At 40.3% G+C, this 26,890-nt stretch overlaps 2 protein-coding genes across 11 annotated transcripts in view; one reads left to right on the top strand and one right to left on the bottom strand.

The window, feature by feature from the left end:
- The window catches only part of GAS7 (growth arrest specific 7), a 146,091-nt gene extending 136,849 nt beyond the window's left edge, over positions 1-9,242 (top strand). For 4 of the 5 annotated variants that reach the window (XM_083487598.1, XM_083487599.1, XM_083487601.1 and 1 more), the window contains exon 14: positions 3-9,242. In XM_083487598.1, the coding sequence (XP_083343724.1) occupies positions 3-116 (114 nt within the window). In that variant the 3' untranslated portion in view covers positions 117-9,242. The remainder of the gene's footprint in view (positions 1-2) is intronic. The other variant, XR_014522122.1, reaches the window with a different exon arrangement.
- Positions 9,243-16,600: 7,358 nt separating this feature from the next.
- The window catches only part of GLP2R (glucagon like peptide 2 receptor), a 39,774-nt gene continuing 29,484 nt past the window's right edge, over positions 16,601-26,890 (bottom strand). For all 6 annotated transcript variants that reach the window (XM_083490641.1, XM_083490645.1, XM_083490642.1 and 3 more), the window contains 8 exons: positions 26,711-26,885; positions 25,548-25,707; positions 24,961-25,021; positions 24,033-24,102; positions 23,019-23,107; positions 21,560-21,698; positions 20,194-20,235; positions 16,601-18,811 (listed from right to left, as the gene is read on the bottom strand). In XM_083490641.1, the coding sequence (XP_083346767.1) occupies positions 18,473-18,811; positions 20,194-20,235; positions 21,560-21,698; positions 23,019-23,107; positions 24,033-24,102; positions 24,961-25,021; positions 25,548-25,707; positions 26,711-26,885 (1,075 nt within the window). In that variant the 3' untranslated portion in view covers positions 16,601-18,472. The remainder of the gene's footprint in view (positions 18,812-20,193; positions 20,236-21,559; positions 21,699-23,018; positions 23,108-24,032; positions 24,103-24,960; positions 25,022-25,547; positions 25,708-26,710; positions 26,886-26,890) is intronic.

Raw genomic sequence — 26,890 nt, 5'->3', positions numbered from 1 at the left:
AGACAGTAGAACCCGTGGATCAGTTGCTTCAGAAAGTGGATCCAGCCAAAGACAGGGAACTGTGGGTAAAAGAACACAAAACCGGTAATATCAGACCCGTGGATATGGAGATATAGACTGCTGTTACTGGTTGTAAGTGGTGGGCTCCTTGTCCCAGCCATGTTCGAGAGAGTTCTGTAAAGCCTCAGGAGTAGGGAAAAGAGAGACGTTCTGCTGTCAGCTTCCTTATATATTTATTATTGCCTGTAGGGACTATTTCTGTCATGTTTGATCATTATTTCATTTCCTGTTGTGCTTTGCCTTAAACATCGAACATTCCAGGTTTGAGAAGCCACGCTTTATACTTCCTTTCAAAAATGGGCTGCCAGCAGCCAAGCAGTTGCTGCACTCGTGATAAGCTGCAGGGGCTGTTTTCTGGTACAAAGAGAGTTTTGCTATTCAATTGTGATTGACTATCTCATGCTACTCTCCTTGCATGATGCTCTGTTTGTACAGCAATGCTAAGACACAATATGCCTCTGCCAAACAAACGAGACTGGTGAATTTGAACACGACTCTGGAAGGAGTGAGATCTTCCTGAATATTGCCACTTAATTGGATGGGAAGGCGGGGGGTTGAGGAAAAGGCTCCTGTCCTCCCTTTACAATTTATGAAATGGCATTTATAAAGCTAACCTACCTCACAGGGGTGTTGTGAGGATAACAGTAAAACCTGTACAATATGTATTTTTTAACAAATTCTGACTCCCATGACTGCAGACTGCTGTTGTGAGGCCATCTGTGAAATTGTGTCTTTTTCAGTACAAAAGAAAATGAGATAATAGGTCTGGTGACCTTTTGAAAAGGTTGGTCCTTCTTTATATACCCTCTCAGGTACTCACTGACTGCAGTCCACAAGCCACTTACTCTGAAGGGGTGGGATTCATCTAATAAACCCTATCTGTGGAAGCCCTGCAGGAGGGCTTCTGCTTTACAGCAGGGCTTTCCCCCCATCTCCATCTCCTCCTCCTGTACCCCCAAAATTTGGTTCTTGGGAGGCAGGAGGGCCCCCCAGGACAACACGGTAGGAGGGGGGATTGTTCCATCTGGCAAGCTGATTTGCTTGTGTAGGCAGAACATTTGTAACAGCGTGACAATGAATCCCACCCATGGTCTCCTTGACTTTGCCAGGGACAATTCCTGAGGAAATATTCTGAGAATTGCAGACATTTATCAGCACTCTCCAGAAGAAAATAACGTCCTCCATTGAATAGATAATAAGGCTACAGTGATTAGGACCCTGATGCTGTAGTCTTCAAAGAACTTTTTGAATGCTTCCCTTGAAAGATTGTAGCCAAATCGAATTAATTAAGGCATTGCTTGAGCTTTACTTTCCACCAAATAACTTACGAGTTTACAGACTATATAGATGGCAGAACTTCCTAGCTAATGTGTCTTACCTCAAACATGAGTTACCCAAAAGGTGGATTTATCCAATTGCTCTCTGGTTGCGTCACGCCACAGCAACCTTCAAGTGGGACTTGCTCTTTGGGGAGGATTTAACAGGCCTTTGGCTCCTGAACTCCTCCATCATGGCAGCCATTTTAAAACAAGGAATTCAGTCTGTGTCAAATCTTTTCAGAAGACCGAGTTCCATGTAGCTCCCACCATGCGGTGATAGCCAAAAATCAACACGAGTAAATTAGAAACGACTGTATAAATCCAGCCAAATATGCATTCTGAAGCTAACATTCTGAAGTGCAGCTCTTTTCGTGAATGACGATGGACCCAATTGATCCTGAGGTCCCAAATGTTGAGAACTGTTGGAGAAGAACCACGGTGTTCTTTGTCCCTCTTTTTTTCTTCATTTGTCTTGCCTTGTCTTGCCTTGGTATTTATACAGAACAAATATTTCCCCTCTGAATTTATCTGATCTCTTTTCGTTCCTCATACTGCCAAGTGTTTTGTTTGATCAGCTGTCATAAGCAAATGTGAGGAGCAGATAGCCCTTTATGTCCTTCCTGAGTATTCCAATATTCTTTTTACTGGAATGCATAAGTCTGTACTATGACCAGATTTCACTGGATAAATGTTTTTATTTTTTGAATGATGATAGGTGTTGCAGATAAGTGGAGTTCCATGAGCTCACTTTGGCCTGGGTGGGTTGAGGTGTAGGTGGGAGAGGAGACATTTGTTTTGTTTGGTGCTGTCAAGCAAACTATCTCAATAAGTTACAACACAACTTCAGCTAATTTGAACATTCTTGCGTACTCTTCCCTTGCTTTACTTCCAGTGAAATATCATTTCCCCCCTCTTTCTGTGTAACATCAGGTTTCTAATAGGAAACACATTTCATCTCCCCCCCCCCCAAGAAACTGACCATCAAGGTTGCAAAAAAGAACGATTTATCCTGTTGGTATGTGTGGGGAAATTGAGACTTGGACACATCCCAGCATTAAAAAGATTTCCAAGGCATCCGTTCAATTCTTCTTCCTGTTTTGAAAACCAGAGTCATATTTCCATATTCTGTGCATCCTTCAACCAGCTTGCCATTGTCTGGAGCATCCCTCACTTGCCTTTTCCTGGCCTTCTCACATGTCACTGTTTAGCAGTCTGCTCCCTGCATGATATAGACCTTGTCTTCTCATTTGCCTTCACGTGTGTTCTCAGGTATCAGCCAACATAAGTGAAACTGCCCACACAAATTGTGAAAAATAACAGACCATCTCTCAAAATATATTTTAAGCCATTGCTCCATAAATACTCAACAGCACCTGACAGATTTTGTTCTCGTGTGTCTGCTGCTTTGCACCAAATAAGAATTGTCTCATTTTTCTATGTTCTGTAGTGACCTACGCTTTATCCTCCCTCTCCATGTTTCTGGTGTCTTTCTCCTTTTTTCTTCAGAGTCTGGAGGTATCACACTGCACTCTGCTCTACCAATTTTACTTTGAGGAGCCACCTCATTTAAAGCAAGCTCTCCCAGACATTGCTAAAGATTATATACTGATTTAGAAGTCTCTTTTTATAATGTGGCAGATCAATAAGGTAATTGGTAATATGCTTGTGCTAGGTTTGTTTGTTTGTTTGTTTGTTTTGCTATTTTTATACACCAGATACCTTTTTCTTCTGGGCTGATACAGCCTGTTTGCACTTTAAAATTTCTGTCTTGCACCAAGTGGCACCCATTGAGTTCTAAGATTTGAGTGGCCGGTTCCATTAGGTTCAAGCCATTACTACTACCCTCTAACATCCTCATTTTTCCTTCCTTGTTCTCCTTAAAGCTCTCTTTTGCCATGTAAAGTAGATATAGATATAGGTGGCTTCAAACAGTAGGGTGGCAAGCAGAGTGGGAGAAGGGGTTGTTGAGCCCTTTCCTTGCAAATCCTGAATAGACAATTAGTTGGCAAAGAACAGATTAAATGGCCTCTTTCTTTGCCCTTCTGGTTCTCTGCATAACCTGATGCAATGGATAGTTGCTTTTCATGACTTAAGAAAGCCTTTCAGGGGGAAACAATCACAGCATTACACCCAACCATTTCACTGTAACCGTACAGCCATTTTATGTGTAACATGTTTCTACTCAGGCTTGTCCTCAGAAACTTTCTTTGCTGTTCTGCTTTATGATTTGTGCTTCGTTCTCATCTAAACTTATGGGCTCAAAACTTAAAAGGAGATAGCTGTTCAAATGATAATACTCTTTTAAAAGGAGACCAACAAAAAAAGTTCAGCATGCCAATTTTGTGATGTTCTTTCTCTTTAATTGAAGTTCAAAACCTCATTGCCTCTGTTGAACTCCTGTGCCATCTCAGTGTTCTCACTGGATGTCCTTCCTTTCTGGGTGCTATTGATCACATTCCTACTATTTTTATATTTTAAAAAATGACATTTGTTATATGACTTGCAGTCATGAGATGGTTCGCAAGTGCCATTCACGCTTCAGGTGGTTCTTTTATATCAGTTCATATTTAACTTGAATTTTCATTAGATTAGCCATTCATGAACAGCCAATTTTTGTTGCATCTGTTTTCTAGCTGCTTAATCTCAATGTCATTTTAACACACAGTGCTCATGGCTTAAACACTTGCCAACACTCAACAATATGAAATAAGTCCTAACTGATTTGTTCAGTTCTCCAGTTTCACATAGGCGATCAGCCTTCTTTATGGTCCAGCTCTCACTTCCATACATCACTACTGGGAAAACCATGGCTTTAACTATACGGACCTTTGTTGGCAAGGTGATGTCTCTGCTTTTTAAGATATACTCTGAGCATATCCAGATGCAAATCTGTGTTTTTTAGTAGAAAAGAAAATGAGGTAATAGGTCTGGTGACCTTACGAAAGGGTTGGTCCTTTTTTATATACCCTGTCAGGTACTCACTGACTGTAGTCCACAAGCCACTTACTCTGAATGGGGGGGATTCATTTAATAAACCCTATCAGTAGAAGCACTGCCTTTACAGCAGGGCTTTCCCCCCCATCTCCTCATTCTGCACCCCCAAAAATTTGGTTCTTGGGAGGCAGGAGGGCCCCAGAACAACACGGTGGGAGGGGGGATTGTTCCAACTGGCAAGCTGATCTGGAAATCCTTGATCTGATGGGATGCTGCAATTGAATACAGCCCAGTAAGTTAAAAGATTACCCATAGTTTATGAATAAAACCTAAGCACAGTGCTTGTCTTCCATGCCAGACATCCTTGTGTAGCCATCTGCTGCTGCTATATTTCACACACACACCCTTTGTTCTGCTGGGGCACCTGTCTCTTCATAATTGTTGTAGAATCTCATTGACTTTATTTAGGGACAAACTAGTTTTGTATGCCACCTGTTCCTAAGACATAGCTTTACTCTTGCTGCTAGATGTAATCTTTTACAGAACAAATCTATGCATTTACTCAGAAGTAAGCCCTTTGTAAAGTAGGGCTTGCTCCATAGTTAGTATTATTGTTTTGTTAAGGTTGCAATGTTTTCATAAACACAAGGCCTCCTAAGCAAGACTTGCTAAATCCCTGCTTCAATGCCTGCCCTGGTGTTTTTAGGCATTCAGGACTATTCCGTATGCTTTCAGAGTATATCGTCCATAAGCTCAATTTTGTGAACTGTGGAGAAGCTCAAGTTCTCTACAGTCATCCTTCTATTTTTGATTTCCCCACCCCCTTCCCTCCCCTACAACAGGGATGAAGTCACTATTAAAATTCTGAATGCCTTCTCATACATCTGTTGTTCTGTCGTGTACTTTTTCCTACATCCAGTTCAGAATTTTGCCAGCTGCCCGGCCTCTGTATAGTGTGAAATGGAAAGGGAAAGCAAAATTTTCTGCTATTTTCTGTCACAGACAATGCAGGCTTGTTCTAGGCTTTGCTTAGCAATGCTGCTTGGGCTGCCTTCACAGCTGCATTCTGATCCAGTGTTCCATTATTAGCCAGGCTCTGGTGTGAAAACAGCACAGAAGTGCCATCGTAAGGATGGCTATGAGCACAAAAATGGGCTTACATTCCCATTTTTAAAAGGTGGGAGTAGGGGGAAATGTGACAGGTGGGCATAAGGGCACGAACCTGAGAATACGAGGACGAAAGAACATCTGATGAAATGAGCAGTCAACCATTTTGAAAGGAGCGGGGGGGGGGCAAAATGATTCTTAAAACTTCGTGTAGATTTAGCTTGCACAGCTACATGGCATGAGACACTTGGGATACTGATAACTGATCTAAGCTTGTTTGGCAGTTGCTGATCATAAGCTCCCTTTTGATTCCCTCCCCCTCCCTTTTTTCTTTTTTTTTCCTTACAAATTAATTCAGCAGACCTATAGAATTTAGAGGCAGACTAGGATATTACTATACGATACAGTGGGGCATGGGGAAGTGTAGCACAGATGTATCCATGATGCCCCAGATTTGTTATCAAGCAGGGAAATAACAAAATATGGATCTTGCAAGGATTTTCGCCCCCATAGCTGCAACAACAGTTGTGGAGGTGGGATCAAGCATCTAAAATAATCCCTCATTGGGAAGTGTTGAGTGGGAAGCTTCTACACATGGTACATATTTCCATTAGAAACTAATAGTGATTTCATCGTGCTAGTTTAAAAGTGATATTTTCTTCCAAAGAGTCCTGGAAAATATAGTTGGGTGAAATTATGGCGAATTCTCTGTTAGAGCTATACCTAGTCGTCACCTCAGAAGTACAGTTCCCAGGCTTACCTAGGAAGAGCGAATGACGACTGTCAGAGAGGGTGAAATCTGTAGTGCAGATATGGCCTTGATTTAGGAGTGTCAGTACTTGTGTATATAATGTGGATAAAGATATGTGAATAGTGTAAATAAGTAGACTTTCTCCAGTCCAATACCTTGAGCTCAGTATGTCTCCAACAGTGAACATTCGTTGGTTGCATGAACTCGGAACTGATTGTGCTCTATCAGTACTTGCACCAAAGGTGTTGTCTCTCAGATCCTGTCCGTAAATCACAATACATAGTAACTAAGATGTGTTACAGTGGATTTTTTTAAAACCTCAAAGGCATAGCATGCAGTTGCATCTGGCAGGCAAAAACTTTAAAGGTCCCCAGCAATTTGACTAGTGTACACGCTCACATTTAGCATTATGTAACCATACACTGTGCCTGGAGGTGGCACTGCATGTATTTTACATTTTGCTGATCTTGCATGGGGTTCTCCTGCTTGACTTTTGTGTGGCTCTAGTTTCCTTCACTTTTCGTATAAGCAAGTCAACCAATGTGTTTGTAGAACTAATGGTTGTGTACGTCTGTTAAGGTGATGTTTTGAGAGTCTTGCGGCCTTTGTTCATTGCGGAGCAAGACAATAGTTCTTTTATCCCATAATTGCTATGAAACAAAGAATACTGCACCCCAAAACTTGACATTCCCATATGACTGGGACTTCAACTTACATGGCAGTGAGTCTTCCTGCTGTTTAGTTTGATGTCCATTCATTCTGTGCCCACTCATACATGCTTAAGAATATTTCGCTGTGGTCTAATTTCAGACAACAATTTTTGTCAGATTTCCAAGTTGGGGTTTTGTCCCTACGCCTCCTGAAAACCTTCCACCTGCTATCAGGATTGGTACAGATACTTTTTTAAAAAGTCGATTTAGGTAACTACAATTTTTTTTTAAGTGCTTGGAAATTTACTTTACAGCAAGCCTTTCTTGAGCCTCTGCTGTGTGTTCTACATAATTCATTGTGATATGGTGGCTCCTTTCTATGATATGTTCTCTGCTCAGCTGTCTTGGTTTGGTTATGGTGTGATCCAGAAAACCAATGGTATGCCATTGATTTCGGCAAGATACATATCTTGCTGATACTTTCTTAGTCCTTATGCACTCCACGGTGCCAAATACTGTTGAAATCTAGCTAAATGCTCTTATTCTAACGTTTGGACCATGTAAAAATAAAAAAATAAGAAGAACCTTATTTGGAGGGGGCGGCGGCAGGAAGGCCAATGTTTTGGAAGCACAAAGAATTGGAAATGAAGAGAAATAGAAAAAAATTCCCCAACTTACATTAAGTTGAAATATCTTGGATAAGATTGGTTTTAATCTAGAAGGGATGTAAAGAACAGTTGTGTTCAAATACTCAATCTGAGATATTTGGGGGGGGGGCGTATTTTCCTTTGCTGCTCTTATCACAAGCAAACTCCAGGAAGATCTTGCTGTAAGTCTAAAGCACAACCAGTTTGGGCATTTTGAATACCAACAGCAAAATAATATTTTAGAGATTACAAATCCACCTCAGATTATTAGATTTTACATTTCTGAGCTCATAGTCCACTCTTAATATAGTCCACTTTTAATATAGAATTTTTTACAGTATTAATGCTAGTGGAAAATCACATAACACTCCTTGAAAAAGTGGTGCAGGGCCTTTTTTTGCCCTAGGTTGTGCCAAGTTTTGAGCGAGTGCCCAGTAACATTTAAGCAGACCGATTCCAAGTTTGGCAGCATTTGTTTCAAACTGATGTTCTTCTCTAGTGGTTCTGTTACATAAGCATTGCAAGTGAAGAGGATGCTTTTAATGGAAATTGTAATGAACCTTTTGGATGTTTGGGGTTTGTAGACAGTAGTAATTTCACTCTGTCAATATTTTTAAATCGGTTGAATACGGTTAGCAGAAAAACTCAAGACTACCTTCAGTGTTTGAGTACCCAATTCATCATGTCTATGTAGTAGCAATAATGTTTATTGCAGAGCAAGGAAGTGAAGGTGGCTACAATCTAATGAATAGCAAAGTGAATTGGTTGCAATCAATGGAGCTTGCAGTTTATGCATGTTTACTCAGAAGGAAGTTTTCCCAAGATATGTGCATAGGATTGCAGCCTTAAACATCCTTAACTGTGATTGTTGACTTTGATTTCTGGCAAATATATCCTTGTGTTCCTTTCCAAAATTGGTGTACACTGAAATTTCTGTTACCTGTATTTGGTTGTCTATTTTCCCAGTGAATCTGAATTCGCTGTGTGTCTCCCATGTCAGAGTAGCCTTATGAAAGCAACACTCCCTGTTATCAAAACTTGTGTTTACAAACCTGTAGGCTTATCACAGGCTATATGGATAAGCAAATTCACAATGTATTTCTTTTTACCATCCATGAGTAAATTGAAAGTGCACAATTCAGTTTTGCAGATATAGATTTGGAGGGCAGATCTGGCCAGCAACTAGCTCTCCCCAAAACAGTTTTTTTTTTAAAAAAAGAGATTTTAAAAAATGGCATTGCTTATCTCGTCTTTTTATCCTGCACCTTTTACTAAACACTTTCTAAATTTTTACAGTCAAATGTGTCCTCTACCAGCAGTAATGGCTTTGAACTTTGTAATAATACTTAGCTGCAGATTTTTGGGCTGACTAGACATTTAAAAACTTAATTCTACTGTAAGCTCTGTGTATCAATAACAGCAGTGAGCCTTTAATCATTGTGAAAACTGTTAATGTGGCTTTTTTGTCCCATGCAATTGTATGACTAAAACACTGCAGCTGAAGAGGTAAATAAATACTCGTTAAAATTTAAGGGCCTTGTTGTCAGTTCAGGTATGTCTCCTAAATGTTAATATCACTGGAGTTGCACTGATTTACCCCATTTACAGATCTAGCCCTTAAATGTTGAAGGTATTTGCTATACATTCCCCCCCCCCGTCTTATGTACAAACATTTCCATAAACTTTGTACTTTCCTCTATTTTAGCAAGTTTGTATTATGCACTTGAAAAGCTTTGTCTCATCTCATGTAAAATAAACTGTACAGTCCATTAAATGCTGTGTTGCTGAACTGTTATTTTCACTAATAAGGAGCAGGATTTCTGTGACCACTTCACACTCGAATTAATCCACATGATTATGTACATGTGTACATCAGTACATAGAAAAGGATTAACATGCATCGGGATGCAAGAAGGCAGTATTTCAATGAATAGGAACAGGCACACCCTCTTGGCCCCTATTGAGTCAATTGCTGTAACGATACCCTTTAAGCATCTTCTGTGGTGACACTGCAACACAGCAGAAAGCATGCTATCAGCTCCTTTTTTCTGTTACGCTGACCCGTGGTGTCACAAAATAAGGTGTTGCAGTCATAGAATCACAGAGTTGCAGAGTTGGAAGGGCTCTAAAGGCAGGGGTGAAGCTAGGCTCTATTTCACGGAGGTCCCCAATATGTCAGTGCAGGAATCACAGCTAAAGAATCCCTGACAAATGTCCATCCAACTTTGGTTAAAAAAGACCTCCAAGGAAAGACAGCCTTTGGTCTGAAATCTCTGGCACCTTAAAAAGTGACTGCTGTTTCCTTGCAAAGGCGTCTTTGCTCATCAAAACTTGACCCTGCCTACAATGCTCCAAGGGAAGGCACCACCCCAACGTTGAGAACTATTGTACAGAAAACTCAGAAAACAGAAATCCACGGTAAAGAAAACTTCCTTTTCCTGCCACATAGAAACATGTTTCAGTGTCATTTCGCATTACAGTGTCATCTGCAAAACCCACCTATACTTGATGTACACATTGCCTAGTATTTCATCTATATTTTGGATATTTTAGTAGTCATTCCATAGACCCACCTGGTTAAGAATGTGTTAGGGTTTCTTCAGGTGGTGGGGGGTGAATAAAAACTGCTACCAGCCCTGTGAGTAGGTTTTAACTAGCAGCAGTTTCTAGAGCAACCAGGAAGGCAAGGGCTGGCTGAGCAGAGGGTATTCTTGTTCTGCTTTACCTCAGAAATTCTTAAGGGTAGATTGTTGCCTGAAATACAGTGGTGCCCCACAAGACGAATGCCTCGCAACATGGAAAACCCGCTAGACGAAAGGGTTTTCTGTTTTGGAGCTGCTTCGCAAAACGAATTTCCTAAGGCTCGCAGAACGGATTTTTTTTGTCTTGCGAGGCACCACTGTATGAGTTGTTACTCATAGAAACTGTGGTATTCACTGGTCGGGTGGAAAGCAAGGAGACCGACAGTAAGTGGAACCAGAGCCAATGACCACTAGAGTCATCATATTCTAGTTTTGCCACTGTCTGCCCCCCTGCTGAGTTTAACAGGGAATGACATTTCTCGGACTGGGTTGTTTTTGTTTTTGTTATGTATTTTGTGTTTTCATGTCCTGTTTTTATGTTGCATCCACAGTGAGACCTGCAAGTATAGGACAGTATACAAATTTTAATAATAATAATAATAACAATAAGGCAGCAAATCAGTAAAGAACACAGCAGCTGTGCTTCTGTAGAGTATTATCTTGAAATTAAATGGATTATGAAGTTGTGGTGAGAAAAGGATGTAAGGTAAGTTGAAGTCTCTCTCTCTCTCTCTCTCTCTCTCTCTCTCTGTGTGTGTGTGTGTCTGTGTGTCTGTGTGTCTATGCGTGCACACAAGACTTCCTCCGGCTTACAGCCAATTATTCCAAACTGGCAATTCTGAAGTAAATTCCTTAGAGGTCTCTGCGTTTTGTCAAATATTCTGAACAGAGAGTCTGAAGAAGGAGTCTTCTGCCCTTCAAAAACTGGGAGTAATTGCTCTTCCGATTATTATATTTGCTGAGGGGATTGGTACCCTGACGGTGAGTTTCTTACCCGGTGGCTTCATTGTCTGTTACAATTCACAGTGTCAGTTGGGGGCCATCATGTAGTGACCACGATTCACATTAAATAGTGTTCAACAGCAGGGGACGGAGAACTCATTTTGCAATGGCCAAGACTCATGTGGTGAATTCTAATTGAGGATATGGCTGGGTAGGAGACATTTACTAGGGGAAGACTGGTCCCTAAGGTGCAGAAAGCCATCCACAGCTTCCTGATAGGATTTGCTATTAAACTGCTCAGCTAAAAAGGCAGGATGACAAAGAACAGCTTAATTTGCCACACTGGAACTGGGACGGTTGAAGGTCAGTCACAGGTACTGATTTAGAACTAGACTCCAGAGTACAGGGGATGGGGTGGGGACAAGCGGGGCACTGGCCCATGGTTCAAACTTTCTGAGGGGCCCAGAGATCCACTGGCCGCTTCTAGGACCCCAGGCAATTGTACATAGAGCTGCTGCTACATCAACAGAGCAACCAGCAAACATTTGCTATACAGATGTTTCCAGAAGCTTCCAATAACCTGAGGTAGATAATTTTAGCAATTGCAATATTGGGTTGCTCTGCTTCTCTTCTGAGTGTTACAAAGGAGAATTCAAAACATGTCTAAAGTATTACTCTTCTGCATTCATGTTCTCCAGTTTGAATCATCCTCGATATACGGCATTACTAGAAGTAATTGCAAATTCTCTTCTCACCCTCACCAGTACTGAGTAAAACCTTCTTTCATTTACTGTTGTACACTGGGACAGCTTTTATATTTCTTTAAAAACAGCCCTTTCAGTATGTTTATACCAAAGTTGCAGATTCCTGTGGAATTAGACAACACTTCTTTCTGTTTGTAATAATTTTACTTTTTCCATGCATGTCATTTAAGGTATGCACTTCAGTTTGGCTATTTGTGCCCTGTTTTCTAACTTTGCAAACCAAATGCTCCATCTTCTGAAGATTCAGTATAAATTGTAACTCTGTTTACAGATCCATGACTTGATTTTGGCATTAGAGATAGATTATGCCTCTTACTTTTAAGGAATTGTTTGTGGAAGGATGCCTAAATTACTCCTTCTAGTATAATTTGTTTACTTGTTTGGCCTTGGTGACCTCATGTTGATTGTAGCAGCCTCATAGCAATGATAGACTTGAGGTGCCAAAAGCATCCTAGAGACCATGTCCCAGTCAAAGATAAAATACTATGTCCCTTCAGATGCAGCCACATGGTCCAGGTTGGTTCATATGAGGAGATCCCTGAGGTTACGTAGAGCGCAAAATGAGGCATTTTTTAGTTTTATGTGCTGATTTTTTTATCTTTGCAGTCTGAATTAATCAATCTAGGCAGTAAAAGTCATCAGACTCTGTTGGTATCTGCTTAGAAGATTGTTGATTACTACAATCAATTAGAACTTTTTAAAAAAACTGTGAATATAGTTCGCAAAATGTTATCTTGGTTCCTGAGCCATCAATTGGCTCCGGGAAATTGTCAAATCCTGAATTTGTACAAAATTTAGAATTTGTGTGCTATTTCAGTTTTATGCAGGAATTATCTTTTATTTTACAGCACTTTGTTTTGCAAGTGTTTTTACACTTAATACAAATAACAATAATAAATAGTTTTGTGAAGTAATATGTTGCATGGGAAAGCTTTTACCTTAGGTATCATGTTTGGTATCTATGATGCCTTTACCTACATGGATTCAGTTGTTATGTCACTTGGCCTGCCATGGAAGTCCTTTTTGGTGGTATCCTATGATAGCATGAATGTATGCTCTTGGAAGAGTTACATACATCATAGAAAGGCACCAGAGTTGGGTGGATCTGGGGCTGTAAAATGGGCTGCATTCCATAAGGCCATGGTACTGTTTCATAAAGGTCATTGTGTGAAGACCTGTATGACACAGTATATGGCACTTCATGCAGTTTCCTATACAGAAGTCACTTCCATGTGGGAAATTCACCTTTTGTGAAGTCTTGCAGGTGATATGCAAAGCAAATAAAATCAAGGTTGTTCCCCCCCCCCTTTATTATTCTTGCTCTGAGTAGTAAAGAGCAATTTTAAAGACCTAAAGTGTTCTTGGGGCAGATTGTATCTAGTCCATGAGTCAGAGTAAAGAGGACACTACAATCTTTCTCGCCCTAAAATTCTGACCATACAAAGAATACAAAATGAGGCTGTTATGTGCTGGTTTTGTACCTGTTTCCTTAAAGGATATATCTGCTATGGGATGATATAAAGAAAAATGAGTGCACCATTTTATTTTCTTGAAAAACGAATGAGATGGATGGTTGTTTGATTTGGATAGGTGGAGCCCTCGCTCTAACAAGATAAACATCATCAGTCTAGTTCATGGATAAATAACAGCAGTTTCAAAGATTAAAACTGCTGATTTATACAGTTGCAGTTTTTTCCTACCGTACAGTCTGCAATCAGTTGAAGTAGCCCAAAATATTATTTTCACCTGGCCTCTTGGATTTGATTATATAAGGTCACTTGATTTCCCCTCCCAATAAACAGGGAAAGATTACAGATGCATGAGAAAGCAAAAATGCAGCTCTCCAGAGAGTCTAACAGCTTCTGCTAAAGTAGCAGTGTGGAGCTTGTGACCCTCTGCAGATTGTTGGACTTCAACCCCAGTCCCTATGGAATCAACACAATCATCTATCTAGTACAGCAGGAGCAGGGGATCTGTGCCCCCCCCCCCCCAGTTATTGGACTACAGCTCCCTATAGGCTATAGTGGCTGCAGCTGATGAGAGTCGGAAGATACCCATTTTCTGGCGCCCATATTACAGCACCTGTTTACCTCTGTGACCAAGCAGATGCCTCCCTCAGGCCCACAACACACACACACACACACAGAGAGAGAGAGGGGGGGGGGGAGAGAGAGAGAGAGAGAGAGAGAGAGAGAGAGAGAGAGAGAGTTGACTTCCTCCCCCAACATCTAGCATTCTATGACATGCCGCAGTGCTGCTGAAGATGGATGTTCCACTTAGCCAGAATGACTGTCAGACATTGATAGCCTCGGTCCCTGTGAATTTGTCTAATCTCTTTTAAAGCCATCTAAGCTGCTTGCCATCCCATCTCATAGCAGTGAACGCCATAGATGAACTTTACATTGTGTACTTCCTTTTGCTTGTCTTGATTTTTTTGCTAATCAATTTTATTGTGTCAGCTCATTTTACCCATCTTTGAAACTTGTTTGCATTAAATCTTATTTGCCTCCTGCCCCTACATTTACCTAGTTTGGAAAGTCCCTCTTGGAGCCTTTTGTAGTCTGCTTTGGTTTCCCCCATCCTGAATAATTTGATGTCATCCTTAACTTTCTCCCTGGTTATCACAGACTTGTTTATGAGCAAGCTGAATAGCACCAGATAGGGGCAGCTGAGGCAATTGCCTCTGGCGGCAGGATCGCCAGCAGCAGCTGATCCCACATTGATCTTGATTTCCCCCTTGTTCCTGATGTAAATCTGCAATCACCCCTTCTTCCAAGGAGGGACGCCATTTTGGGTTTTGCCTCAGGTACCAAAAAGTATTGGGCTGGCCCTGCCAGATGCAGTGCTGATAATCAGCTATTGTTTTCTTGCCTTCATTGAGAATTGTCCATCTGCTCCTGCCTTCCATTCTTTAGCCAATTACTAACCCATAAGAAACCACATACTTTTATTCTATGACTACTAAGCTTACTCAGGAGCCTTGTTGAGGAACATTGTAAAATGCTTGTATCAAAATAATACACTTTCCCTTTATCCCAGCAATCACATATTCTACATTCTAATCAGACTGGCACGGTTTTGTCAGTTACCTTTTCATCTTCTGCATCTGCTGTCTACTTTTCAAATAATGATCTCCCTTTCAAAAAAAATTCCACATGTTTTAATTTATACATTGATTTGACAATTCAGACAGAAAACCCCTCTAATCAGGCCTGTGAGGTCAGTGACCCTGAGTCCAGTTCTCGTATTATTCCCTTCTATGGATTATGTTTCAATATTCTACAAGATAATAATCTGGTGTTACAGCCTGTAGCTGAATAGCTAAACCCTTCTAATGCCATTTTATTACATTTCCTAAAGGTGGGCAACTGTCTCACCTCTACCTCCACAGATTCCAAACCCCCACACAAAATACCTCCAAACACAATGCCTGGAGGCATTTACTTTTAAAGTCCCTGTTGGTTTTTGTTACGTAAAAGAAAATGGTAAAAGATGTACAGGTATATAAGAGGCTGTGAAGATTTATATATCAGACGATTTTATATATCAGAAGATTTTATATATATATTTGAGAGAACTATCTTCTAACAAAAATAAGTAACTTGCATCAGCATCCATAATGGAAGAATGGGCAGTAGCCAATATAACACCAATTTTTTAAAAGGTTTCCAGGAAATTTAAAGCTCTTAGCTTACATCTGTTTGAGGAAAACTGGTGGAAAGCATGATTCAATATAAAATCATCAAGCATATAGAAGGAAGTCCTGCTGAAGAAGAATCAAAATGGCCTCTCCAAAGTAAGTCCTGTCTCACAAACCTTTTAAAGTTCTTCAAGACTTTGGTATATTTATACAAGTGACTGGTATAAATTGTGCACTTAGACTTTTAAAAAGCTTTTAGTAAAGTTCCTCTCACCAAAGATTCCTTAGTAAGCTTATTAGTCATGATTAGTTTGAAGAGAGCTAAACCATCGAGCCAGGTTAGTACAACGCCACATCAAGTCATTAGCATGGTTCATCAGCAAAATGAGGAGAGGAGCAAAGTGGTTGCAATCTCTTTTCTGGGAGACTTCACGCTTGCACATTCGTGCTAAACCATGACTTGGCTTAATGTAACATGTGAACCAGACCTAAATCCGTAAGATTGTTTTGAAGTCATAAACTTCGATACCTGATACAGAACTTGGCATTCAACTTTCATTTTTAAAAAATAAAGTTTCCACCCCTTGGATGTATGGAAAAACTTTCTTGGTTTCAATGTTTTCATCTTAACACAAGAATTGATTCCATCTTTACCTATTCTGTCTCTCTCAGGTGATAATTAAAGCACATTGCAACCTTCATGTCTACACAGAGTAATAAGTAATAGTCCATTGGGTAATATTACTGCCTGCCTATTTGGTGTGTTCTTACAAAAGCTGTGTGCCAGAGGGCTTTGTGTACAAACCACTCATCCCCTCCTAGAGTAAAAGGAAAAGTTTTGCTTATTATCTGGGGAGTTGTCTGACCAGCATAATGATATGGAACAGGGACGTGCTGGGCATTCTCCAACTTCCTTTGTGTAAACATTAATTCAGCACGTCAACAGAGCGATGAATCCCAGAGTGCTCAGGCTGGTCTCAGAGGAACTGCTGTTTTCTAGCATAAGTGTAAGTGCAATTATATGGAAAGAAGTTCCATTAATTTCAGTAGGATCTGAGTATAACTTTCCCTGGATTGCATCCAGCAGTGTTTGCATCTGGGTGGCCATTTTAGGTTCATCTCATTCAATGACACAGTGTTATTCCCTACCAAGACCTGGTCCTTGTTAGAGACTAGGAAAGAACATTAAAGACAGGAAGACAGGTTAAGACAGCTGAAATTTTGTTTTAAAAAGAGCTAACTTTGCAGTATAAAGGGCATGGTCTTTGTGTCAATGGAATCCTACAAAACATTTGAAAACACAGAACATCTTAAAAGGAAATAATAGCAACCCTCATACAAGAAATCTGGATATGTACCATAAAATATACTTTGAAAGATGACTGGTCTTAAAAGAATTGCACAAATGGCTGCAAAAATCCACTGTCAAGAAGCACAGTCTAGAATGAATGGCATTTTACCAAGCCACGTTATCGCTCTCAAAGATATGGACAGTATATCAACCAGGTTTCTTGAATGATAGCTTTAGTTGATCTATTTGCTTGATAAGGTCCTGGAGTTTTATTTACTTCAGGATTATTATTATCTACATATATATTTTGGAAAATGGCTCATCTCTATAGGTGTGGCCACCTCCTGAGACTCAGCAGGAGGGATTTCAGAGAACGCTTGCCTTTCAAAGTTATGTATGGATTTGATCAATGGTTTTTAAAAATATACTTGTACACTGCTTAGAAGTCATTGTACATCAAGCAGCACATAAATTAAGAACTAATTACACGTGACAAAACCTGCCTTTGGATTTCACGGTGGGTACAATATATAAGGAAGGAAAACAATTCGGCAGCTTCCCATTTTTAAATCTGTGAAAATACATGTAAGATCAACAGCTTGTGAAATAAAAATGACAACAGGTAACACAGCAGGCCTGGAGCTGTGTGGGTACATAGCTTAGCAGTTGCTTGTGATTTCAAGACGGCGTGAAGCAGCTTCTGGTGGACCTAGGGTTACCCATATTTTCTCCTCCATGGGGAAAAAAGCAGCTTGGTGGTATTCTGAGGAAAGGCATGGCTGGTGGTAAAAGGAGGAAGCACACCACCCATTTGGTCCTCCACCTCACTCCCCAGGCTGCTGCTTCTTAAATAAAAATGCTACATTGAAAAAATGTTACATGGATCTGGTTGCAAATTCTAGCTTGGCCCTTTTCTGCTTGCTTACCTATTCACTTGTTCTCTCATTAACTCATCCTAAATTTGTAAAACACACCATACTGTCTGGCTGTTTGACAAATAGATTCATTTGGGTAATGTTGCCCCCGCCTCCCTCCCATTTTTTTTTCCATCTGGTGACATTGAAGCTTCTCAGATTTTTCATCTCCAGTCATATCAGTTTTCTCCCTGTTAAGAGGTGGTATAAAGATGTTTAAAATAAATTTGCAAAGTGGAAGTAATAATGACTCCTTTTGCAGGTCTGTTGGTAGGATAATGGAAGAAAGAACCACAACTTTGTATATAACATGTATTAAAAGATGCATTAGCAGCTGTGCCCTAAAAACAAGTCCGTTCAGCATTTCATAATTTTTACAGCAAAGCTTAGAAAATGTGCTTATAAATATATACAATCCCACACGTTCCTAAATGTCAATCCTGTTCATTTAGTCATTGTTGGAATTCAGCTTCTTGTTTAACAGTATCACTTAAGCAATTGTTGTCCTTTCTGAGACGCTGCAGAGCAATCCCATGGGATCAGATTGATGGCTCCAATAGTGGCGGTCAATGTTGGGAAACCTAAGAGAAACAGCAGGCCCTTTCAAGGTGCTCAGTCTATTCCTTTTATTCCTGATTTCATATCTGGTTCTTGTAGGACCAAGGAGAAGCCATTTTCATGCAATTACCAGGCTTGGCTGACTTTAATTTTGGCGGCGGGGAGTGGGAGAATTACCTGGGAAGAGTCAACCTGGAGGGAAATGCTAAGAAGCTATTTTCATCTTTTTCTTTCACGGGCTCCCCCCCCCATACTTCCAGTGCCTCCCACATGGCACACGGCGCAAGATCCCTCATTGATCTAATCAGGTATCTCAGTTTTTACTTTTGTTACAAATCGAAATCTCGCTTTCTTCGAAGACTTCTTCGGTCGTCTCCCCCATTGTGACTTCTCCTTCACTGCTGTCTGAGAGGCTTGCTCTGGGAATATGCTTCAATGCGAAGCTTAGCTCCACTTTGCCGCCTGTCCTCTGCTTTGCCACTTGTGTGCTCTGAGGCTGAGTCACCTCCAGGGAGAAGCAATTATTGTTTGAATGCTCTTTCTTGGAACATCTCCCCAGGTGCTTGATGTTCTTTCCGAGAAAGCATGACATGCAGACAAAGGGGGATGCCAGCAAGAAATGGGACCACTTCTTGCGCAGTTCAGCTTTTACCTGGAAAAGGAAGGAAAGCAAACAGAGCAGTTGAGATGGATTGCAGGATGTAGTATAGATGCTTCCTTGACCCGTCCTAGGGCTTCTGTCCTTTCAGATAAGCCTGGAACTTCTTAGTTCAGGTATGCTGTGGCTAGGTTACCCTACAGCAAGAGTAGGGAATATTTGGGCCTCCAGGTATTACAGAACTCCAACTAGCAACAGCCCAAGCAAGCATGGCCAATGGCCAGGGATGGTGGAAGTTAAAGTTCATTCCCCACATCTACGCAACAGGCAGAAGTCCTGACTGCTCGAGTAATTACAAGTAAAATATACTCTGAGACCTGCAGCACAAAGTACAATCTTAGGCCTCTCTGCAGTGTTTAGCACAGTACACCTGCTCCTAATGCCCCTTTCAAGAGGTCCTGATCTACTTTACACCTTTCCCCCTTACTGTCCCAATATGTTCGCACAGAACCCTGTGTGCATTTTATACAGAGAGCAGATTTCTCACTGATGTTATCACAATACAGTGGTACCTTGGGTTACATACACTTCAGGTTACATACGCTTCAGGTTACAGACTCCGCTAACCCAGAAATAGTACCTCGGGTTAAGTACTTTGCTTCAGGATGAGAACAGAAATCGTGCGGTGGCGGCGCAGCGGCAGGCCCCATTAGATAAAGTGGTGCTTCAGGTTAAGAACAGTTTCAAGTTAAGAACGGACCTCTGGAACGAATTAAGTACGTAACCAGAGGTACCACTGTACTTGGACAGCGTACACAGACACTTACGAATAGTTGCTATTTAAATGACTTCAGCATGTTTTTTACAGTGCAGCAGCTGAATATTGCGAATATCACTCTGTTTATGCTTCTGCCTCCTGTACTCCACATATCTTTCTGCCATCCTTTCTTCCTACCAGTTTCTGCTCCCTGCCTCAGTGGAAAGGGGAGGAGAACACTTCCTGGAAAATGAAAACCTTCATGTAATGGAGTGTTCCCCCTTCATTTTGGGCTCAGCTCTACTCCAATCTGTTGCACATCAGGACTGGTTGGTACCCCTCCTCATAATTAGAGGCACAAGGGTAGCATCCTGGCCTTTTGCTTGGCATGCATGGGCAGCTTATTGCAAGTCGATCTGTTTACAAGTAGGTACCCTATACTGCTGTTTCAAGGAGCAGGCTGAAAGGGGTCGTGTTCCTTGCTTGATATCTCCAACTACTGCAAGGAACACAATGGAAACTGAATAACTCTTCAATATATACTAACTGATATAAAATGCCAGGTGACCACCAATAATGTCACACAGGACTAAGTGCAAGCTGCACCAGTCAGTCTGTTCTGCAACATCTTCCAAGAGAAACAAGTGGTTAGAAATGAAGGTCAAGAAGGATATTTTACCTCTCCATTAGAAAAACAGTATAAAAGTGCTACAAAGAAACCCTGGAAGGGAAAAGAGAGAGAAGGTAAATTAGATCTGAATGAAATTTGCCAAGGTACAATTCAACTACAAGCTTATGCAATCACAGAATATTGTTCCTAGAAAACACCTGAAACCTGAGTCATCATGCTGCTAAATTGAACATTAACACAGCTAACTTCCCCTTGCTCACAAATCACCTTTATCTCTCAGGTATCACGTGACAAGGCACCAGTACCCAAAACTCTGTTTTATTTTGCTTAGAACAATTTTGCTCGAGGAAATGTCAGGCTTGCAATTTTAAACCACGAAATATATCACTTTGACCTAATCTGTGCATTTCGCATTAGGTTGTGCAGGAAATATTGCAACTGAAGTTTAGGGCAAAATTACACGTATAGCTTGTGAACTTAACCCTCCCAAGGATGTGATTGTGAGACCTTGTAAGAGTAGTATCAAATTTAGCCAGTTTCCCAAAAGCTCAGTAGCTGACTCCCCAACCCCACTTAGTATTGACATGCTAAAAAAGTAGTAATGCAAGAAACATGCATATTGGACTGATATACATCTGACTTCTTGCACCTGGTTCCTGCTGGCAAGAATTTAAGGACATCTAAGACTCAAAGCATTTCTCCTCAGATTTATATATGAAGATTGAAAGACACTGCATAATTTCCCATTTAAAAAAACAGACCTAATGGCAACTCTTTACTTAGTCCAAATGTCTCATTCTTTGGGACCAACAAATCCCCAAGCAAATCTGAATTTGTATTTAATAGTTAATGAACTAGCTGCAAAGTTCTTTATTGCATTTGTAGAATAGTAGAGAATATGGTATACCACATGTCTTAAGAGTGATGATCATTTTAAATTTCTAATACTTGCTATTCTGAAAGTTGTTTCCTGAATTTCCTCAGCTAACTCATCGAATTACATAGTCTGTTCCCCGAATTTTCCAGCATTTGTTTGCAAACCCTTACCAGCTATTTATATTCAAGAACATTTTCCACAGAGTTCTTCTTGAGAACCATTTGTCAAAGAGTGCTCCCTCCCTCCCTCATTCGCTAATATGTCCAGCAACCATGGTTTACTGATGTGACTCTAGATGTCTAAAAGTTATACGCAAGCAATTTGGAACTTTCTCAGGTAAATAAGCATTATATTATAATAGTTGCAATATTCAACCCTATGTTGTCTTTTTCTTTGAAGATTTTTTGCTCTCTGCTCTATCTATGGTTTTAGTATGAAGATTATTATTTCTTTTCTTTTCATCATATATATTCATTAATGCCCTTTGTTTATTAATTAGTGGTAATAAATAATGCCCCTTCCAGCACAAGAACTTACTTGGAAAGAGCCCAGGGTCAGCTGAATGAAGACTTTTATGTGCCTGGAAAGACCATCAATTCTTTCATCCACAATGAAGTTAAAAACAATCTCGTGAATCCCAAGCAATGGTATTAACACAAGGGTTGATCTTGCCAGTCTAAAAATACAAATAACCATAAGAATGAATTCAATCCTAGAGATAAACTGCATCAAGAAATCTCAATGGAATCATGATATTCTCCACTCACCTCCATTTGTTTGGTGCTAGCATCAGAATGATCAAACCTCATACATAGATATTGATATATTAATGCAGGGGTGGTGAATCTGTGGTCCTACCAATGTTGTTTGTCTGCCATCAATCCCAGCCAGTATGGTCAATTGTCAGGGATTATGGAAAAAAACATGTGGAAGGCCAGTTCCCCCACCCCTGTGATTAAGGATATATTTAAGGATTTTAGTCAAACCTCCAGCAACATGAAATTGTTGAATTACAATTTTATCAAGAAGTTCAATGTTGTCACTTGTGGACTGAATTGGAACAAAGGCTTTTTAACTGTACTATGTATTACCACTAACTATCATAGACTGTACTTTGCCGAATTTCACTTCCTTCTGACTTCACTGCTTAAAGCCCCTGCCCTCCAAACATGTAGATAGGTACCTGTAACTCAGGATAACACTTCATTCTTCTGAAGAAGCAGATTGTTATCCATAAAATCTTATGTCATAGTAAACTAACTTGCTAGTCTTTAAGGTGTCATTAGCCTTAACCTTTTCACCTTCTCCCTGACATATTAATTTTATGGGCATAAGTATGTTGCAGTTGTTTTGGAGATGACAATTCACCTGAAGTGGTACAGCCCAGACACAGATTTATTGTCTTAGTGAGTTTACCATTATTAAACAAACTAGGCGCTTATCAGCCTTTTGTTTCTTCAGTGACCAACCCCAGCAAGCCACTGCCAGGCTGGGCTCATAAGAAAGCTAGTTGGTATTGTTTCCAGCCCTTGCTAAAGTAATGAATTGATGAGTTTTCTCAAATTCTAACCCTTCACTGATTGTAGAGATTATGAAGGGGCTGCCTCCCAACTCATAACGATAGACACATGCTCTCTGACTACTATTGAAACTTTGTAAGTAAAACATTCACCTATGTGCAAAAAGCACATGACTGTGATATATTCTAGCCTAGGTATGTTCATGGTGAATGCTTGTTTAAAGGTGGGTGAGGCTGCCCATGGTAAGATGTAACCAAACATAAAAGTGCCTGGTGCAATCAGCCATTGTGCAACTCCGCCAAGATAGTTAGAATCTCGTCCAAACCTCTCTCTCTCCGGCACATGTAACAAAATAGACGTGTAGGAAATTATTGTGTAGAATGAACTTGAACATAATCAGTGGATTCTTCTTTCAGTTTAAAAAGTACTGTAGAAGACTAAGTAGATAAGTACAAATCTGAGAATGTAATATTTACCTGAATTTATAATCACGAAAGCTCATTTGCTGGGCTTTAAGTTTGGAAAGTAGCAGCTTCACAATTTTTAGAAAGATGCAGAAGTTAACCTTCAAAGAAACACACCTCTTGGTTAGTTTAAGTAAATGCAATGAACATTATTTGGCTAGCAGCGGGGCAATCACAAGAAATTAACCACAAGCAACAATTCACAGCACAATCTTAACCGTGTTTACTCAGAAGTAATTCCTGTTGAATTCAGTTAAGTTTACTCTCAGGTAAATGTGTTTAGTATTGCAGCCTCTGAAGGTGTGAAGACATTGTTTCTAGAGATTTTCTACCCATCACATTTACACAATTTTCCCTGCCATTTCTCTTCTCTCATTCTGTCCCCACCCCTTTCTTTAGGTCAGCCTTTTGATCCAAGATACTTTTGATCTTTATTAATGGTTGCTGGAACAGGGAGCATCAGTAGCAGATGGAAAAGAACACCAAGGACAAGTACCCTTGCCAATATCTTATGTATCACACACACATAATACCTGCATACATGTTTACATGCTCTCATGTATTTGAATGGGTATCACAGCATGTGATCTCTCTTTTTAAAATATAAATGCAAAAGCATTTGCCTGTTCATGATCCCAAGACTATCTTGCTCATATCCTTCTCTGGGACACTCTCTGGTTCTCATTTTTCTGATCTTCTGAATTTTGAAGCTGATTTCAGTCCAAGTATTGCTTCAGGAAGTGCAGATTCAGTCAGTTCACAGTTTAACACAAACTTCTCCCCCACCTTTAGTCCCTGTCCTGCCTTATGCCTTCCGCAGCCATTTTTGTTCAATCAATCCTAGCTTTAAATTATTTAGGGTTAGTCCTTATTTTGTAAAATACAGAGAGACACAAATCATGGAAAGGGTCAAGTCAGTCTCACCCTGCTGTGCACCAGGAGATGTTTCCCCTTGCAAATAATGTAACAGAAACATACCACCACAACTGTATAAAGAATTAATCAAAGTTATGCCATGATGCTTACAACAATGGAAAACAAAATGGGCCCGCGAATGATCCACCAGAATGCCATGTTGTGATGTGTTGCCCAGCATCTAGGGAGTAAGTCAAAATTATTCTGTCAGCTCACATAAGCACAAATGGCAAGCCACATTATTTTTAAATAGATTTGGATAGGACCTGTGAACCTGGTTGCTATTTTTTGCCAAGAGGAATAATCAGATTACTCATCAAGATTACATTTTTCAAAATCAATTGTAAACAATAATCCATTCCTAAGCAAGTAATCCCAAGGCATGCATTTTCCCATAACACAAAACCATTATTCTAATGGTTGTGGCTGTAGTGGGTTGTAATGCAATTTCTTATTTTTATAATGAGCTTGCTAATGGAGGCTTAAGCAACTGATACCTATGGAAGCAAATGATGATGACTCATTTGTGTTCCACTAGGTGCATCTAAACACCAGGTTAACTTACTTAATTCCTTTGGTTTAGCATTAGGGACCAACAGGATGTAGCATGAGGTCTATTTATTAATTATACTTACATCCCACTCTTTCTTTCAAAAGCTCAGAGCAGCTTGTATTGAGTTCTCAGTGGCCTCTTGTTCAAGCCATGATCAGGCCCACATCAGCTAAGCTTTCCTATACCATTCACAAGACTGATCTTACTATGTCCACATAAACATCAATAATAGGGGGATTAGAAAATCAGAAACTGGTGGTGCTTGGGTGTGTGTATGTGTTTTAGCAAAGTCACCATCACTATCTGGCTATATACTTTAGATCACCATCTCCACAGCCTGTTTACAAATGACCACCACAGAGCAAAATGTTTGTCTGTATCCATCCAAAGACCTTTGTTTAAACCAGCAGGCCATGCCTTCCATTGTCTTGGCAGAAACTGAAGCAACAAACCAAGCCAGAGGAGCATTTGGAAACAGACACTTACCCCTCATACTCCAGTTGGTATTTTGTTATTCCCCAGGAAGCCACAAACAGAACTGGAAAACCTGGGGGAAATTGAGATGCAGGGACAATGTGACTTCGCAATGGGCAATATGTAACAGTTGTTGTGCTTGTGGACTAAATAATAATGGAGGAGCTGTAATATAGGGATGGGAGGGAATATTACTAATTTGTGTACAAGGCAAAGGCTATTGATCACAGCAACTTTTTTCTCTTGTTGATCCAGTCATACATTTTTGTAACCCTCTTTATCCAAGGACAGTCTGTGAGCAGATAAAAGCAGCAACAAAGTTAAAAGAAGAGTATACTTATAATAATCTGGTGTCAAAATGAAGGGCAGGGTTTGGATCATTTCTCAGATGGCGATTATTATTTATTCAGTTTATTGTACATTTATATTCTGCCTTTCCTCCCAAGGTAGCCCAGGGCAGTTGTGACATAGAGAGGGGTGGCTTATCTTCAATATAGACATGGCCTTCGTGGCTGCAGCTGCCTTGATGACATGGGTTTTAGATTGATGCTAACCAATCCTGAAACAAGCGCTGCTGGGGGAAAAATCTGTATATTTACCCCATCCAATGAAGATGTATCTCAACAGCAGATGTTTCTCAGAGAGCACAGTGGCTACCAATAATCTATGGAGGTAAATCCCTTCCACTAAAATCCAGAAGAAATTTGCCCCAACAACATAATGCATCAAAAGCTGAGCCATCCTGCATAGGAACAACTTCTGTGGAAATGAGATAGTGAGAAGAAAAGTTAATATTGAACAACCGTCAACAGCAAAGTAAAACTTGGTGCTACCAATTATCAAAATACAGCTTGGTACATACAGATATGTGGAATTTTTGTTAAGCAAGTCAGATACTTGTCAGTCAAAATGAATATTTGAAAAGCCCTATTCTTCTAAAGCAGTTTTGTTAAATGTTAATGTCTACAAAGCTCTGTGGCTGGGTGGTTCTCAAATGGAGGACACTAGCAGCAGGGCCCAGATACCTTCCTTCTGCACTGCCAAGCTAGCCTTCAAACGAAACAAGCTGCTAACTTGGTCTCTGCTGCGTGAGCAATGCAAAGGCCCAAGAGTCCAACAGGGTCAAATTAGCCAAAGTACAATCTCAAAGTTCTCAGAATTCTATGGGAAGAAGGCTTGATTGTTAAACTACTCTAGCAATTGTAGCTCTGCGAGGAGCATAAAGGGCTCTCCTAAAAACTACCTGCAATCCATGGCTGTCAAAGTGGTATAATTATGCCTTAAATGCATCTGTATTGTGAGTGGTATGTGCTGGCTGCAGGCCATCTGAGGAAGACAGCATACACCTGTGTAAATCTTCCGGACATATCCATCTTTTGTTCCTCCAGTTGTTTTAACTTCCCATTTACCTTGTTTTTAGATGTCTTGTTTTATCTGGTTTTTAACTGGCATACCACTTTAGGTTTTTTTGTAAAAATAATAATCAGTCTATAAGCTTTATGAATAAATAAATAAACGAAGGAATTTTCTAGCTATTTTCATACTTGTGTGCCAGTTACCATCGAACAAAAGAAAGTATGCAGAGCTTGAAACTTGCTAGCAAAGGATGCTCAGCATGGAATGCAACGCTTTGAATGAGTTCAATCAACAACAGTTTTCTAGCAAGCTTTGCAGCTACAGAATTCAGCCATGAACACATAGAAACTCCAGGTATCATTAGATGTTTCTTTCTTCCACCCACTTGCTTTTAACAATGCCGTACCTCTGGACTTGAGAATGATATCCATCCATTTAGATCACTTGGCTTTTCAGAGTCCACATAAAGAAATACATAAGTGCTGTGGGTTGTTCTGTCTTTGATGAGAACTCCTGCAGCTCGCAAGATGAACGCAACGAACAGATTCATATGGATGTAGTTCCTTGTGCAGTGCAGTTTCCTGTG

The sequence above is a fragment of the Podarcis liolepis genome (genome assembly GCF_965112155.1).
Source record: "Podarcis liolepis genome assembly, chromosome: 2".
Lineage (NCBI taxonomy): Eukaryota > Metazoa > Chordata > Lepidosauria > Squamata > Lacertidae > Podarcis > Podarcis liolepis.
This window is presented reverse-complemented; position numbering and strand designations above follow the sequence as displayed.